Source organism: Ammodytes marinus, assembly GCF_949987685.1.
Source record: "Ammodytes marinus genome assembly, chromosome: 13".
Classification (NCBI taxonomy): Eukaryota; Metazoa; Chordata; class Actinopteri; order Uranoscopiformes; family Ammodytidae; genus Ammodytes; species Ammodytes marinus.
The window spans coordinates 677,857-693,437 of record NC_137217.1 but is presented as its reverse complement, the minus strand read 5'-3'; the positions used below and the strand labels follow the sequence as shown (position 1 = coordinate 693,437).

At 40.6% G+C, this 15,581-nt stretch overlaps 1 protein-coding gene across 2 annotated transcripts in view; it reads right to left on the bottom strand.

Annotated features, from left to right (window-relative positions):
- The window catches only part of taf2 (TAF2 RNA polymerase II, TATA box binding protein (TBP)-associated factor), a 100,363-nt gene that overhangs the window by 62,242 nt on the left and 22,540 nt on the right, over window positions 1-15,581 (bottom strand). For both annotated transcript variants that reach the window (XM_080038774.1, XM_080038775.1), the window contains 2 exons: window positions 12,929-13,042; window positions 5,723-5,822 (listed from right to left, as the gene is read on the bottom strand). In XM_080038774.1, coding sequence (XP_079894900.1) covers window positions 5,723-5,822; window positions 12,929-13,042 — 214 coding nt within the window. The remainder of the gene's footprint in view (window positions 1-5,722; window positions 5,823-12,928; window positions 13,043-15,581) is intronic.

Here is a 15,581-nt window from a genome sequence, read left to right as displayed (position 1 = left end):
ATCGCAGTCATTTGTGCAGTTATGTACAATGTTTCACTAAGGAAAATTACAGAAAAAGTAACGCACAGTGACTTTGATGAGTAACTTTAATCTGATTACTGGTTTGGAGATAGTAACGCGTTAGATTACTCGTTACTGAAAAAAGAGGTCCGATGCCGGTAACGCGTTACTAAGTAACATCTTGTTGAACATTATTTATTTTCATCACCAATTATCATAGTAGAACAGCTTCCTCAAGCAGTTTGTGATGCATGTTGGAAACAGGAGATGAGCCCCTGGTCTGATGCGCCACCTGGCTTGAGAAACACGTTCTCAAAGACTTACTTTGAGTCATTATTTAGGAGCACACACATATTATGAATGAATTCAAATGAGACATTTTAATCTAGATTAATCTAGATTAATTCCAAAATTAATCTAGATTAATCTAGATTAAAAAAATTAATCTATGCCCACCTCTAATATAAACTGAAAAGTGTGGCGTGCAAAAGTATTCAGCCCCCCTGAGTCATTGCTTTGTAGAACCACCTATCGCTGCCATTACAGCTGCAAATCTATTTGAGTATTTCTCTACCAGCTTTGCACATCTACAGACTGATACTTATTGCCCATTCTTCTTTGCAAAATAGCTCAAACTACAGATTCAGCATCAGATTTGATGGAGAGCGTCTGTCAACAGCAATTTTCAAGTCTTTGTCAATAGTCTCAATTGTTTTTAGGTCTGGAATTTGACTGGGCCATTCTAACACATGCCTATGCTTTGATTTAAACCATTCCATTGTAAATCTGGCTGTATGTTTAGGGTAGTTGTCCTTCTGGAAGGTGAACCTACACCCAGTCTCAGGTCTTTTGCAGACTCTAACAGGTTTTATGCCCTGTATTTGGCTCCATCCATCTTCCCATCAACTCTAACCAGCTTCCCTGTACCTGCTGAAGAAAAGCATCCCCATAGCATGATGCTGCCACCACCATGTTTCACGGTGGGGATGGTGTGTATAGGGTGATGTGCAGTGTTAGTTTTCCACCACACATTGCATTTTGCATTAAGGCCAGAAACTTAAATTTTGATCTCATCTGAACAGAGCACCTTCCTCCAACCCTTGCCAAAAGCCATGCATAGTCAGATGAGACCAAACGTGAAGTTTTTGGCCTGAATGCAAAATGCAATGTGTGGCGAGCCGGAGGCTAAATGGTTCGGGGGGGATCTCCGACGACAAGTTTTAAGTTCCACACCGCAAAACAAGCCTGTACATTCGCCATATATTAACGCTATGTACGCCACAAACGGACCGCGGTCCACCTCAACCTATTGAGAACCTGTGGGCCCTGCTTAAACGGGATATTTACAGTGAAGGAAATCCGTAAACCTCTCGGAACAGTGTCTGGGAGGCTGTGGTTGCATCTGCACAAAAAGTTGATTGTCAACAGATCAAGAAACTGACAGACTCCATGAATGGAAGGCTTGTGACAGTTATTGAAAAGAAGGGTGGCTATATTGGTCACTCATTTTTTTTTTGACATGTCGGAAATTTTAATTTGTACATTTTGAGTTGTTTTATTATTCTCACTTTAACAGATGAAAATAAACAAGTGAGATGGGAAAATTTTCGTTTTTTTATTTAGTTGCAGAATAATTCTGCACACTAATAGTTGCCTAATAATAGCAAAACGTATATATATATTCTCGTAAGAATGACAAAACCTCACTTTTACTTTCGTAAACATTCAGGTTTAGGTTCTTTAACATTTTGGATTGACCGAGAGCAATGTAGTTGTTCAATAATAAAATTAATCCTCTAAAATACAACTTGCCTAATAATTGTGCACACAGTGTAGAAGATTGGGAAAATCATGCCTGGTCTCATGAGTTTCGATTTCAGTGGCGACATTCAGATGGTAGTTTCAGAATTTGGCGTAAACAACATGAAAGCATGGATCCATCCTGCCGTTGACCAGCAACCATGCCACGTTCAAAGTCACTTAAACCCCCTTTCTTCCCCATTCTGTTGCTCGGTGGCCTGTGAGTGTATATATACAGTATACAGTATCTCACAAAAGTGAGTAGGGGAGAACGGGGTCATTTGTCACACGGGTTGGTTGTCAAAATCGTTATATCTCGGAACCAGAAGGTGCTGTCTGTGAAATTTTGGTATGTAAATATCCAGAATTGGGATCAGAGGTCACCTACATAGTCTTCCTTGGAGTTAGACTGCTGAATTTGAGGTGAGACGACTGTTTGTGTTTTTCATGTCAAATTGAAAATATTTAGCTCCTCAGTATTTTTCTTCTAGGCTTTTACACAATGGGTTTATAACAAAACACTTGTTACCCATACAAAGTGTGAAGGGTAAACTATAGTTTAGATTGTGGTTAGCAAGCTAATTAGTTGTCAGATGGTTGTTGGCCTTCATGCTAGCAAGAAATTCAAGTTGGGGTTGGTCATCATATTTTTTGGGGGGTTGGTTGTCACATGTTATCTCAAGGCTGCAGCCAGAAAAGGAACCCAATAATGAAAGAAATTGTCAAGCTGTATCCTCTGACACCCCAGAGAAGGAAAGAATAGAGCAGGAAAAGGCGCTAGCATGCAAAAGAAAAAAGGGCAACAAAATCAAAACAACCCAGTGCATCCCAAACTAGACCAGCTGCCAAGGCTACATTAAGTTATGTAGGCCTATTTGTCAACTTGACAATGCAATTAAACTTTCAAATTTAGTTCTACTTTCTTGCCTTCTTTTTAAGATTATTCCTATTAAGATTACATTGTGACAAACAACCCCATAGTGTGTAAGGGTGTCTTTGATGATTAATTTCTTCTTTATTACAATAACATAGAAAAAGTGAGGGGTACACATTTCAAGCCAACACCTTAAGCTTCAATTTAATGTAGGAATGACTATTGAAAGATGTTTAGGTGATAAGCAATTCTCACTAGAGTAAAAAGTGTGCCTACTTACCCCGTTCTCCCCTACACCCCTCACATTTCTTCAAATATTTAATTATATCTTTTCAAGGGACAACACTGAATAAATGACACTTTGATACAATGTAAATTAGTCAGTGTACAGCTTGAATAACAGTGTACATTTACTGTCCCCTCAAAATAACTCAAAACACGGCCATTAATGTCTAAACTTTAGACATTAATGGCTGTGTCTAAAGTGTTGGCAACAAAAGTGAGTACACCCCTAAATGAAAATGTCCAAATTGGGCCCAAAGTATCAATATTTTGTGTGCCCACCATTATTTTCCAGCACTGCCTTAACCCTCTTGGGCATGGAGTTCACCAGAGCTTCACAGGTTGCCACTGGAATCCTCTTCCACTCCTTCATGACGACATCACAGAGCTGGTGGATATTAGAGACCTTGCGCTCCTCCACCTTCCGTTTGAGAATGCCCCACAGATGCTCAATAGGGTTTAGGTCTGGAGACATGCTTGGCCAGTCCATCACCTTTACCCTCAGCTTCTTCAGCAAGGCAGTGTTGGGCGTCTTGGAGCTGTGTTTGGGGTCGTTATCATGTTGGAATACTGCCCTGCAGCCCAGTTTATGAAGGTTGAGTGCACGTGCTCAGCGTCATACCCAGAGGTTGGCTTTGGAAAATAGTCGTATGAATGCTGCCAGCATTGCTGAATGGCTTGAAGGGGTTGGGGGTCAACCTGTCAGTGCTCAGACCATACGCTGCACACTGCATCATACTGGTCTGCATGGCTGTCGTCCCAGAAGAAAACCTATTCTAAAGATGATGCACAAGAAAGCCCGCAAACAGTTTGCTGAAGACAAGCCGACTAAGGATATGGATTACTGGAACCATCCCTGTGGTCTGATGATACCAAAATGTGGAGTAGCGCAAGGTCTCTAATATCCACCAGCTACGTGATGTTGTCATAAATGAGTGGAAGAGGATTCCAGTGGCAACCTGTGAAGCTCTGGTGAACTCCATGCCCAAGAGGGTTAAGGCAGTGCTGGAAAATAATAATAATAATAATAATAATAATAATAATAATAATAATAATAATAATAATAATAATAATAATAATAATAATAATAATAATAATAATAATAATAATAATAATAATAATAATAATAATAATAATAATAATAATAATAATAATAATAATAATAATAGATATTGAAACTTTGGGCCAAATTTGGACGTTTTCACTTAAGAGGTGTACTCACTTTTGTTGCCAGCACTTTACACATTAATGGCTGTGTGTTGAATTCTTTTGAGGGGACAGTACATTTACACTGTTATATAAGCTGTACACTGACTACTACTTTACATCAAATTATATTATATCAAAGTGTCATTTCTTCAGTGTTGTCCCATGAAAAAATATAATTAAATATTTGAAGAAATGTGAGGGGTGTACTCACTTTTGTGAGATACTGTGTGTCGACAACATTTGGCTATTTTTATAGGAACAAAACCACCTTTCCTTCATTTAGTAGGAAAAGGATTATTGAGCCAGTTTTCATGTCTGTCCTTGATTACGGTGATGTGGATTACCGGCACGGATCACATTCATGTCTTAAACTCCTGGACTCTGTTTTAGACTCTGCTTTAAGGTTCATCACATGAGATGCTTATGAAACACACCATTGTGTTTTATATGAAAAAGTTGGGTGGTCCTCCCTTAAAGAGAGACGTGACGCACATAGGCACATTTTTATATATAAAGCTCTGACCAGAAGCTACCCCATTTTTTGACTGTAATGCTGCAAATTTCAGATGTGCTTTATCAGACCCGCTCCACTGACATGCTCATGCTTTATGTCCCACAAGCCCGGTCTGAGCTTGGAAAAACAGCTTTTAGCTTCAGTGCCCCTGACTCCTGGAACCACTTACAGCAACAAATTAAAATTAATACCTTCATATCCTTTAACCAATTTAGACATATTATCTTAATCTGCCAAACTCTACCTGAAACTGTTTTAATTAGGCTATATTATAGTATATTTGGACATACCATTTATACAGCGGAGAAAAAAAGTTCATGTTGCGGGAGGCAGCTGTCCCTCCGAGTCACTACAGTTACACTACAGTAACACCGCCGCGCCACACGGGGCACTGCAGCACAGTGCTGTGCTACAAGACAGCTTCTCTACCCTCAGCAGAAGAAGCCTTACCTGTTAGCTCCTGTGTGCCGTCACTTTACAGTTAACAAACCAACACAGTGTCACGGTGGCAGAGCAGCTGGTTTAAACGGTCAAAAATGTTAAGGGGCAAAGGAAACTTGAAGCTGTGTATTTTGACAGCTTTTTTAAATGAAGATGAGCAAACATTGCAGGAAAATTCAAGTATTTCATAATTTCATTATTTTGATATACTATTAATTGAAAAATGTAGGATACACATTTGGTTGATGCAGTAATTTTTGTTTTGCCCTGACTGACTAAAGCCAGACTGGTGTGGTATTTTGCACCAGTTTCTCTTTTGTATGGAAATGTAAGTTCCAAGTAAAATATGAAAATGATCAAATCTGACTAAAGTATCGTACAGTTATTTTAATCCATTGAATTTAAAAGGAAAAATACTGTACCGTGATATAAAATGACCTATACCGTGATTTAAGATTTGGTCCATACTGCCCAGCCCTATGGCATAGTGAGAAAGTATGGACTAATAGTGGCAAAAAACAGACTACTTCAGTAGCAGTTGGACTGCCATTTCTAGATCCAGTATTTCCCGGAAAAGTAAGTGTTATGATGAAAAGTGTTACCTCTTTGATCCAGTGGCGGTACTCATTGACTCCAAAGGTTTTCTTTAGGTACAGACCAAAGATGTAGCCAGAGATTCCCTTCAACACCCACTCATCAGCCCTACACAAGGAACATTTCATGTCACTGCAGAATCATTGCTTAATATCCATACATTGATCAGGGGTGAGCTTAATTCCCTTCAAGGGATTTTGTGTATCAGCTCATTGTAATTAGATATTGTTTTTAAAGCATTCAAGGTAAACTTTCTTCATGGCCATGTTACCCTCAGGCTATTTGTAGGATAATCTTGGCATGGCAAACACAACTCACATAAATCTATCCGTCTTGATTTATTAGCTTGTAAAAAAAAACAGATACCAAACACCAATTTAACCTTGGTGGTTTTCAATGCTTGATGCTGATAAAAGTTTGATCCACTGATTGTCCAAATACTAATCCTGTCTGTGGATCTTATGAAAACTGTGAATCTGTAAAAAAGCAGTTTCTTTTTTTGTGAGTTGCCTTTTATGTGTTTGATGAACTACTGAGCACAGCCTGTTTTCAATTATAGACCCCAGCTAACCCCCAATGATTAATTACTAACAGGCAATGCCATGCTTTGCTAAAATCAAAAGAGATTAGACTTTCCTGAGGCCTTTTCTAACACAACACCAGAAAGCTCTAGCCTGGCTCCGCCCGCCTACCTACTTCCGCTCAAATTTCATTTTCCCTTCAGTAGTCAGTCTGGGGCTGCGGTGAATTCATGTGTTCGAGCTCAGGAAAATTACTGGTCGTCCAATCAGCGAACAGAGCGAGTGGCTGAGAACAATGACGTCGAAGTCGCGCTCCAGTTTCAGTTGAATGCTGCGTTCCTTTAAACTCGGAACTCTGAGATTTCCGACTTGGGAGTTCCGACCTGTCTGTGTTCCAGTGCATCTGCTCGCGAAAGTATGGACGCCTACAACCTTTCTCATCCTAATAACTAAACGTTAGGCTCTAGCAAGTTACCGTTGCCAGGTACCGGTAGATCCATAGACTACAATATGTAGTGAAGTCGTAAATTTCCAAGTTCCCAGTACAACTGGAACGCACCATCAGAAGCCGGCTCATGATATACGTCACGACCAAACGTTATGCGATTGGATGGCTGATCCAGAGTGGCACTGGGCAGATCCAATAGTTTTAAGCTGCGAACACACCGCACTAGCCGCGTGGCAAGATTACATACAAAGTCAATATACCAGCGCGTGGCCGCGCGTCCACCCAAGAATCGGCGTCCAGCGGCGGGCGTTTCCGCGGCGCGTGGCCGCGCCTCATCGAAGCGCGTGAATCGAAGGCGCTACCATTTGTGATAGCCAAGCAGCGTTGAGATTGCCCAGTGGTCTGCAAGACAAGGAGGGCGTGTGTAGTGAGGACATTGGGCTTCCAATACATTCTGCAAATATGTGTATTTTGCATCTGTTTAGCTGTTGGTTGTACTTTAGCCAAGGTAGCGCCGGTTAGCATAGTGACACTCACCCAGCTGTGTGCTGTTCCTGAGGATAATATGAACCCAAACTTGACGGCAGTGTCCGTGTGGAATTCCAATATAGTACAGCGAAGCACCAGTGTTTTCCTCCGTCAGCCGGCACACTTTCACTTTCAGGTAGGCTGATGTCTGCCTTTATTTTTGCCGCTGAGCACACACTGCTGTTGTTATTGTGTTTAGTAGGCTATGTTGCTGAATCGCTGTTAATGTGTGTGTATTTGCGATCAGGGTGCGTCTTCATGCTGTTTTAATGATATTTGTGACATGACTGCCGCTGGTTACACAGTGTACCTACATCTGTATTTTTTGGCACAGCTGGACCATGTTGTTGTTGTTGTTACACCGTAAGTGTGACGGGTCTGATCTCAGAAACGGCGTCGGCGTCAGGAATATATGGCCCAATATGATCAAGCGGCGAGCCACCTGCGTTCACGCGGCCAAGCGCCGCAGGGGGCCAGTGCGGTGTGTTCGCAGCTTTAAACTTCAACAGACACCCGCCTCCAAGTGAGTGAACGTTTGCCAATAGAGCAGTTCCAAACCTTCTGTACAAATGACATTAAGTACGATGGTCTGGTTGGAACAAAACGAGACGCAATGTGGTCATGTGACAGAAACTTTATATATAATGCAATTTTTTTTACGAATAATAACGGGACTAAATGTAGTTTACAAAGTAAAAACTGCTAATATACATTCACCGGCCACTTTATTAGGTACAGCGGTTCATTTTCTTGTTAACACATATAACTAATCAGCCAATCACATGGCAGAAACTCAAAGCATTTAGGCATGTAGACCTGGACGGGACAATTTATTGAGGTTAAAACCGAGCAACAGAAGGGAAGAAAGGGGTTTTATGTGACTTTGAACATGGCAATATTGAGGGTGCCAGGAGGGCTGGTAGGAGTATTTCAGAAACTGCTGATCTACTGGGATTTTCACTCTAAACCAGGGGTGGCCAACCCGCGGCTCGCGAGCCGCATGCGGCTCTTTGCCCAGCTTCGTGCGGCTCTTCAGTTCATATCAAATTATGTGATTATAATTTTTTTTTTTTTTTTTTTTTTTATACTTTTTTTTTTGTGTGGGCCTATGTGTGTGCATGTTCGCAAACGTTTCATGCGGCTCCTACGTTCGTTTTACATGTTGTCTATTATTTAATTTTTTATTTTATTAATGTGTAGGCCCTATGTGTATGCCGACGCAACATAACGTTCGCAAACGTTTGGTGCGGACGCAACATAAAACTGCCCGCTCAGCTTGGAGGGAGGTTTTCCGTGAGTAAACTATTTGTGTCAAGTTCGCTCCGAAACAGAGTGGGAGAGTTCATATTTTTTGTTGAACGTTATGGCAGGCCATTCTGCCTTATATGCCAGGTGTCATTTGCGCATTTCAAGGCTTCAAATCTTCGGCGCCACTTCAGCTCTCCATGCTAAAAGTAAGTCCCACAAAGCAACATGCATAGTAAGAGAAAAACGCTATTTTAAATTGTTATATTTTTGTTTGTGGACTTGGTTGAACTGAGAGTTTGTGTGTGAGGCAGTGCACACAATGTTCATTGTTGAAAATGACTGCCCTGTCGTCTTTAGTACTGTAGGAGTCCAGTCCTGTCATTATCACAGGGGCGGCCTTAACGATCTGGGGGCCCGTTTCAAGTCCTAGTGTGGGGCCCCCTGTTTTTTTTTATTTTTTTTTATAAATAATGCTTGTGCATGCATGTGCAAGCTCCCCGCGAAAATAAAAACGCCACCCCCCCCCCTGAAATCTTACTGGCCACCCCAGTGCCCCCCCCCCAGTTCAAATGTTATTTTTTATTTTCATTTTATTTTTTTAATTACATTTTTTTCCTGATATGTATCCTAGTTTAGAGATGATATGTATTTTTTTTCTTTCTTAACTTTTTTTGATAGGTAGTTGCCAAGTTCATCACACAAACACTCCAATCCACTGATATGAGATCAGTTTGCAATTTTCAATTACTAAATTAATGGTAGGACTGTGGCCACTAGAACTGGTCTCTGGTCAGCAAAGGTCTTGAAAACAGCATAAGTATGCGTGCCACCCATGCATGTGTATATGCACGTGTCCCAGCAGATTTTTGAAATCTGAATAAAAAAATTAAAGTTTGTAGTTAGCGAGTGTAACATGTTCTTAGCAAGGGCAGACTTTCATAAATAAAGGTTTATTTTTTTAGCAAGATATTTGGTCAAAAGCTAGTGGTCATCCGTCCCTCTGTGCAGTTGTTAGGCATCTGGCTGCTAGCAAGTTATGTTGTCTTGCTAATTTTACTATTCATCTGAGCTGAAATAAATATTGACTTTTTCCTTTATTATCTTCGCCAGAATGCACCAGAATGCTTAGATTACATGTTAAAAACACAAAAAAAAATCTTCTGGGGGGGGGATGCCCCCAGACCCCCCTTCAGGGGTTTAGTTTTCTGACAAACATTACAATGGATACTAACATGATTTGGGCATTTGGGATTATAAATCATATTTGAATTGGTTGTACAGCATATCACATGCTATTCATTCAGGGGTGCGATGGCCACCCCACTCTAACTCTGTGGCCCACCTTGGCCACCCCCAGTCAAAATTTCCTGGAATCGCCACTGTGTGTACCCGTGTGTACGATGTGGCTCTTTGCAGTAACACAGTAAAAAATGTGGCTCTTTGTCTCTGACTGGTTGGCCACCCCTGCTCTAAACCATCTCTAGGGTTAACAGAGAATGGTCCGAAAAAGAAAAAATATCCAGTGAGCGGCATTTGTGTGGACGTAAAATGCCTTGTTGAAGTCAGAGGTCTGTGGAGGATGGGCATGCTAGTTTGAGATGATAGAAAGGCATCAGTAACTCAAATAACCACTCGTTACAACCAGGGTATGCAGAATACCATCTCTGAACGTAAAACACGACCAACCTTGAAGCGGATGGGCTACAGCAACAGAAGACTCCACCGGGTGCCATTCCTGTCAGCTAAAAACAGGAAAATGAGGCTACAATTCTCACAGGATCACCAATATTGGACAATAGAAGATTGAAAAATCATGCCTGGTCTGAGGGGTCACGATTTCAGTTGTGACATTCAGATGGCAGGTTCAGAATTTGGCTTAAACAACATGAAAGTATGGATCCATTGCCGTGCACCAGCAACCATGCTATGTTCAAAGTCACCTTAACCCCCTTTCTTCCCCATTCTGATGCTCGGTTTGACTTCAGTACATTGTCTTGACCACGTCTAAATGCATTAAATTGCTGCCATGTGATTATATTATATTAAATTATATGCCGATTATATTTTTGTTTTTATAAGCCATTGAACAGGTGTACCTAATAAAGTGGCCGGTGAGTGTATATCTCTTAATTTTCGTTGACGAGACTAAATGTTATAACGTTATTTCGTCTCACTATTATTATTAGTTTGCAATATTTCTGTTTCCTGAGTCTCGGGGCTGCAAACAGAGCGTTAAGGCTACGGCGTCACATTAAAAGCATTTCACTTGCATCACATTAGCATTTCAGTGGACAAATGTGAGTTGGCTTTAATTTTGAAATAACAGGAAGGTAGCCGCTCACACAGCCCCTTCACAGCCCAGCAGCGCTCCAGTCACTAGCAGCATTTCTTCTGTTTTCACGAGTTCTACGCGGTGAAATAAGAGGACAGAAAACTTGTCATTTGCAAAACTTGTTACCCTAAGCTCACACCAAAACCTTAATGAACGTTAGTGACATTCAATTTTGGTTACAGTAAACGGATTGTTTGAACTTTACATGCATACTACAGCAAATAAATATGTTGTAAATTCAAATGAGCGTCTTCTGTGTCTGGAATTGAATGTATTCTTGAGTCTATAAGGAAACATTAATATAATAATAAGATAACCTTGTTTTACTTGTGAAATGGGTGACATTAAGAACATTTTGGTTTTGTCTATACTATACTTGTACTATATTCATTGGGTTAAATAGAATTGCATTGCTAAAATGAGACTAAAATACAATTTTGGTTGACTAAAACTAGAAGAAAATAGTAATTCTGATCATGCTCAGACTTTTAGTCGACTGAAACTTGACTAGACTAAAAAGAGTATAAACGTGACTAAGACTAATAAAATGCATGCTCTAGGGTTTAAGTCTGGAGATTGACTTGGCCAGTCTATAACCTTCCACTTCTTGCCCCCGATTAACTCCTTTGTTGTGTTTTCGGTCATTATCTTGCTGCATGATGGAGGATCTTCCAATCAATTTGGTTGCATCTTTCCTTAAATTAAAAAGCCCAAGCCATGACATTGCCTACACCGTGTTTCACAGATGAGCTTGTATGTTTGGGATCATGAGCAGATTCTTTCTTTCTCTAAACTTTAGCCTTTCCATCACTTTGGTAAAGGTTCATCTTGACAACAACACAGTAACACATGATGGCAACAGCAAAATGAACTCAGAAGTCTACAGGAACATTTTGTCTGCCAATTCAAAGAAAGATGCAACCAAACTGATTGAAAGATCCTTCATCATGCAGCAAGATAATGATCCAAAAAAAAACTGCAAAAACAACAAAGGAGTTCATCAGGGGCAAGAAGTGGAAGGTTTTAGACTGGCCAAGTGAATCTCCAGACTTAAACCCTATAGAGCATGTATGTTACCTGCTAAAAAGGAGACCAAAGGGAGTAACCCCCCAAAACAAACAGCAACTGAATGAGGCTGCGGTGAAAGCCTGGAAAAGCATCACAAAAGAAGAATGCAAAAGTTTGGTGATCTCAATGGGTCACAGGCTTGATGCAGTTATTGCAAGCAAAGTATTTGCGACAAAATATTACGGTTTATTCACATTTATTTATTTAAAGTCTATCTGTTCCAATACTTTTGCTTGCCTAAAAATCTTCTAAGTTGTGTATCGGATCCAGATGTTAATACCTGGAAATGAAAGCTGAAATGTTGAGCTATTGTCTCATATTCATCGTTTGGCGTCAAACCCAAATGTTTCTAGTCTACAGCAAAAATAAAGGAATTCGCCTCACCGTTCCAATACTATTATGTTGCTTAATACAATTATGCAGGCCAGTGCCTGTCCAACTTCTAAATCCCAGTACTGACAAAATAGCTCTCAACAACTTCCTTATATGACAAGGTCTGAGGGTTACCACACTTTGCAAAAAGTTATTGTAACAGTGTAGATGGCGTGCTGTCAGAGCGGGGAACACACTAAATAAATAATACTAATGGATAGAACAGCAAACACATTTGAAAACCATCACACACACACACACACACACACACACACACACACAGCAATAGTGCCAGTTATTTATTATGACTCCCAATATGTAAAATTAATGTTTAATAATGCTTGCTTGAATAATCTATCCATCCATATTTCCATCTATCTCTCTATCTATCTATCTCATGTTGTGCAGAATGGAAAATACAGTTCAAGCAGTGCATACTCCACACACATGGCCAGTAACTCTCTAAAGTGGGCATGTTTGTTTCAGAAAGCTAAAGAATTGGTGTTGGTGTAGAAAATAAACATTTTGAAATGCCCGTATGTTTTGAGTTGTGGATTTTTTTTTGGTTCATTATTATAGTTCTAAAGTTTGTTTCATCACATCAAATGCACCAACATAGACTATTTTAGCTACTGAGCCATGGATATCTGTAGGCTCCAGACAACATATATGCCTTTGTGTCTGTACTAACTCTCACCATGACATCCTGGAGATGAAACAGCCAAAGAACTGCTGAGCCAAGGCCTGGGCCAAACACCGTCGTGTCAGCGGGGTCTGGTCTATGATCATAGCGCTGTGGAGCAGGTTTGTACTGAAAATAAAAGAGCCAGAGCACAAGTTGAGACAGGATGAGATGAATAAAGTTAAAAAACACATTGTATCTACAATCTAAAACAGTAGCAGCTTATGCCTCATTTCCACCGAGTAGAGCGGGTTGGGTCGGAGCGGTTCGGTCCGGTTATTTTGGCTTTTCATTTGCCAAAAGTTGGGAAGTACAGATATAAGCGCACCTAACCGCTCTAAGCCGCTCCTATTTTCAGTACTCCTCCGTAGGGGTGCCAGCCGCCTGAAAGGGTGCCGAAAAGGTGCCGAAAAGGTGGAGCTACACACGGCCTTCCATTGATTGGTCGAAATAATAATTACCGCAGTGTGTAATCACCTCGGCAAGAGTGAAGAGAGTCTTGTGTTTTGGCGAAAAAATGTGAGCGCAGCACTGTTTATTGTGTTGTGTTTTTCCTCGTCATTAAATTAATCAGTGGGCTAGGCCTACACTGTGCCCCACTGCTACGATGTCACGTTGCTGCCGCAGCCAGCGCTGTTCGCTCACTGTCTCTGTCGGCTTGCACCGAGCCGTCTCTGTGCGTTTACGGCCGTTAAACGGGGAGAATAAATAAAGAAGTGGCTGGTTTGACCAAGCAAAAATGAGAGACCGCTGGCTTGACCACAGTTGTTAGACAGCCGATAGTTTAACCCAGTGCTTCTCAAATGGTGGGGCGCGCCGTGAGTTGTCAGGGGGGTGCGCGGGCTGCCTTGATTTCCAACTGACTTTTTTTTTTTAAGTGCTAGCAAGGCGATGTGTGCTTGAGTATGGTCATATCCGCGCGAAAGGCCGCGATTTGCAGTAAATAAATGTCCACGTGTCTCCAAGTGTCTCTGTAGGCTATTTAAAAAGAAATCAAGCAATTAGACTAATAATAACATTAATGAATTATTGGTTATCGCATCACAGAAGGCCTATTGGCCTATATTAATAAAAAAACACCACCTTAACCATGTTTACAGTTTAAAAAAGTTTTGAATGAAATGCAAACCTCAGTGAATCATTTGCTCTTGTTTCTCTGTCCTGAGATTCACACAGACTGAGCAGTCTTGTTTAAATGTTACAAATTGAGCAAATAAACTGAACTTTGAATTTTTTTGCTGCAGAAGTTATCTCAGCTCATTTTTGTTATCTTATTTGATAATAAGGTGATTGTATGCAGAATGCTCATGCCATAAACTCATACAGTGGTTTTGTACAGATAAATAAATAAATATAACCCTGTCTGTCCCCTAGGCAGGGTTTTTCCTGCATAGAGAAAATGTTGGCGCCCGCCAAAGCGGATTTATCCAGCGCCAAAGGAAAATCAGGAGCGCCAAAATGATAAAGATTGAGAATAAATATAGCCATTTAAAACCTCTCCAAATTCAGCCCAATTTAAGTCATCCTTCTTGAGGGGCTGGCCAATAACTTGAATTTAATTTTCGATTACTATTACGGCTTCCCTCAATCATGAAAACAAAATAATCGTTATTAAACTATCATTGTTCCGCACGCCGGGGCAAGCAGGCTTTTAAATGCAGCAAACCCTTCTTTCAGCCGTGAGCTCCGCTCGGCCCCTCCCTCACCTGATAGTTTTAGCTATCGGCTGTTCCAGAGAGTAGGAGGGAGATGTTGCGCATTGCCGGGTGTTTTGAAAAACTTCTAGATGACGAGAATAAAGGTAAAGCTAATTGTGTTGTCTGAAAACACTTCAGACTCACAACAAACTAAAATAATGTGCAAGATATGTCACGCGCGGACACGCGAGTCACGTAACATACGCGACCGCGAGAGAGAGAGAGAGAGAGAGAGAGAGAGAGAGAGAGAGAGAGAGAGAGAGAGAGAGAGAGAGAGAGAGAGAGAGAGAGAGAGAGAGAGAGAGAGAGAGAGAGAGAGAGAGAGAGAGAGAGAGAGAGAGAGAGAGAGAGAGAGAGAGAGAGAGAGAGAGAGAGAGAGAGAGAGAGAGAGAGAGAGAGAGAGAGAGAGAGAGAGAGAGAGAGAGAGAAACAGGCATACGACCTGATCTGCACCTCTAAACATCCCGACCAATTTGTTTATTCACTTTAAGTTGAATCATAGTGGTCTCTGACCAAGTAATCAATGAATAAAAAACACAGGAAGTTTAAAGCTCCTTGACTCCTAGCCACAACTGTCAACACTACAATGCAATTGCCTGTCCACTCTGCTCCTTGACGTAAATAAATCATTCCCTTACATTTAATGCTATCAAAAGACGTGCCCTATCAACACCATTTACAACTGGTTATTTTTATTTTTACATATTTATTTTATTCAATTATTAAAAATACGTTTCACTTATTTAGCCTATTTCTATTCTCCCTGTTTTCAGTTCAATTAGGCCTTTGTTTAAAGTCCAAAGTCATGGTGTTATTAGAAAAAAACCTTGTTAAAAGTAAAATAAATGCATAATGTTCTTAAATCAATAATTAACTGTCTTTAGTAATCGTGATAACACAATGTGATTACTCAAAATAATCATGATTATGATTTTTTCATAATCGAGCAGCCCTACCTTCTTGCAATTTCC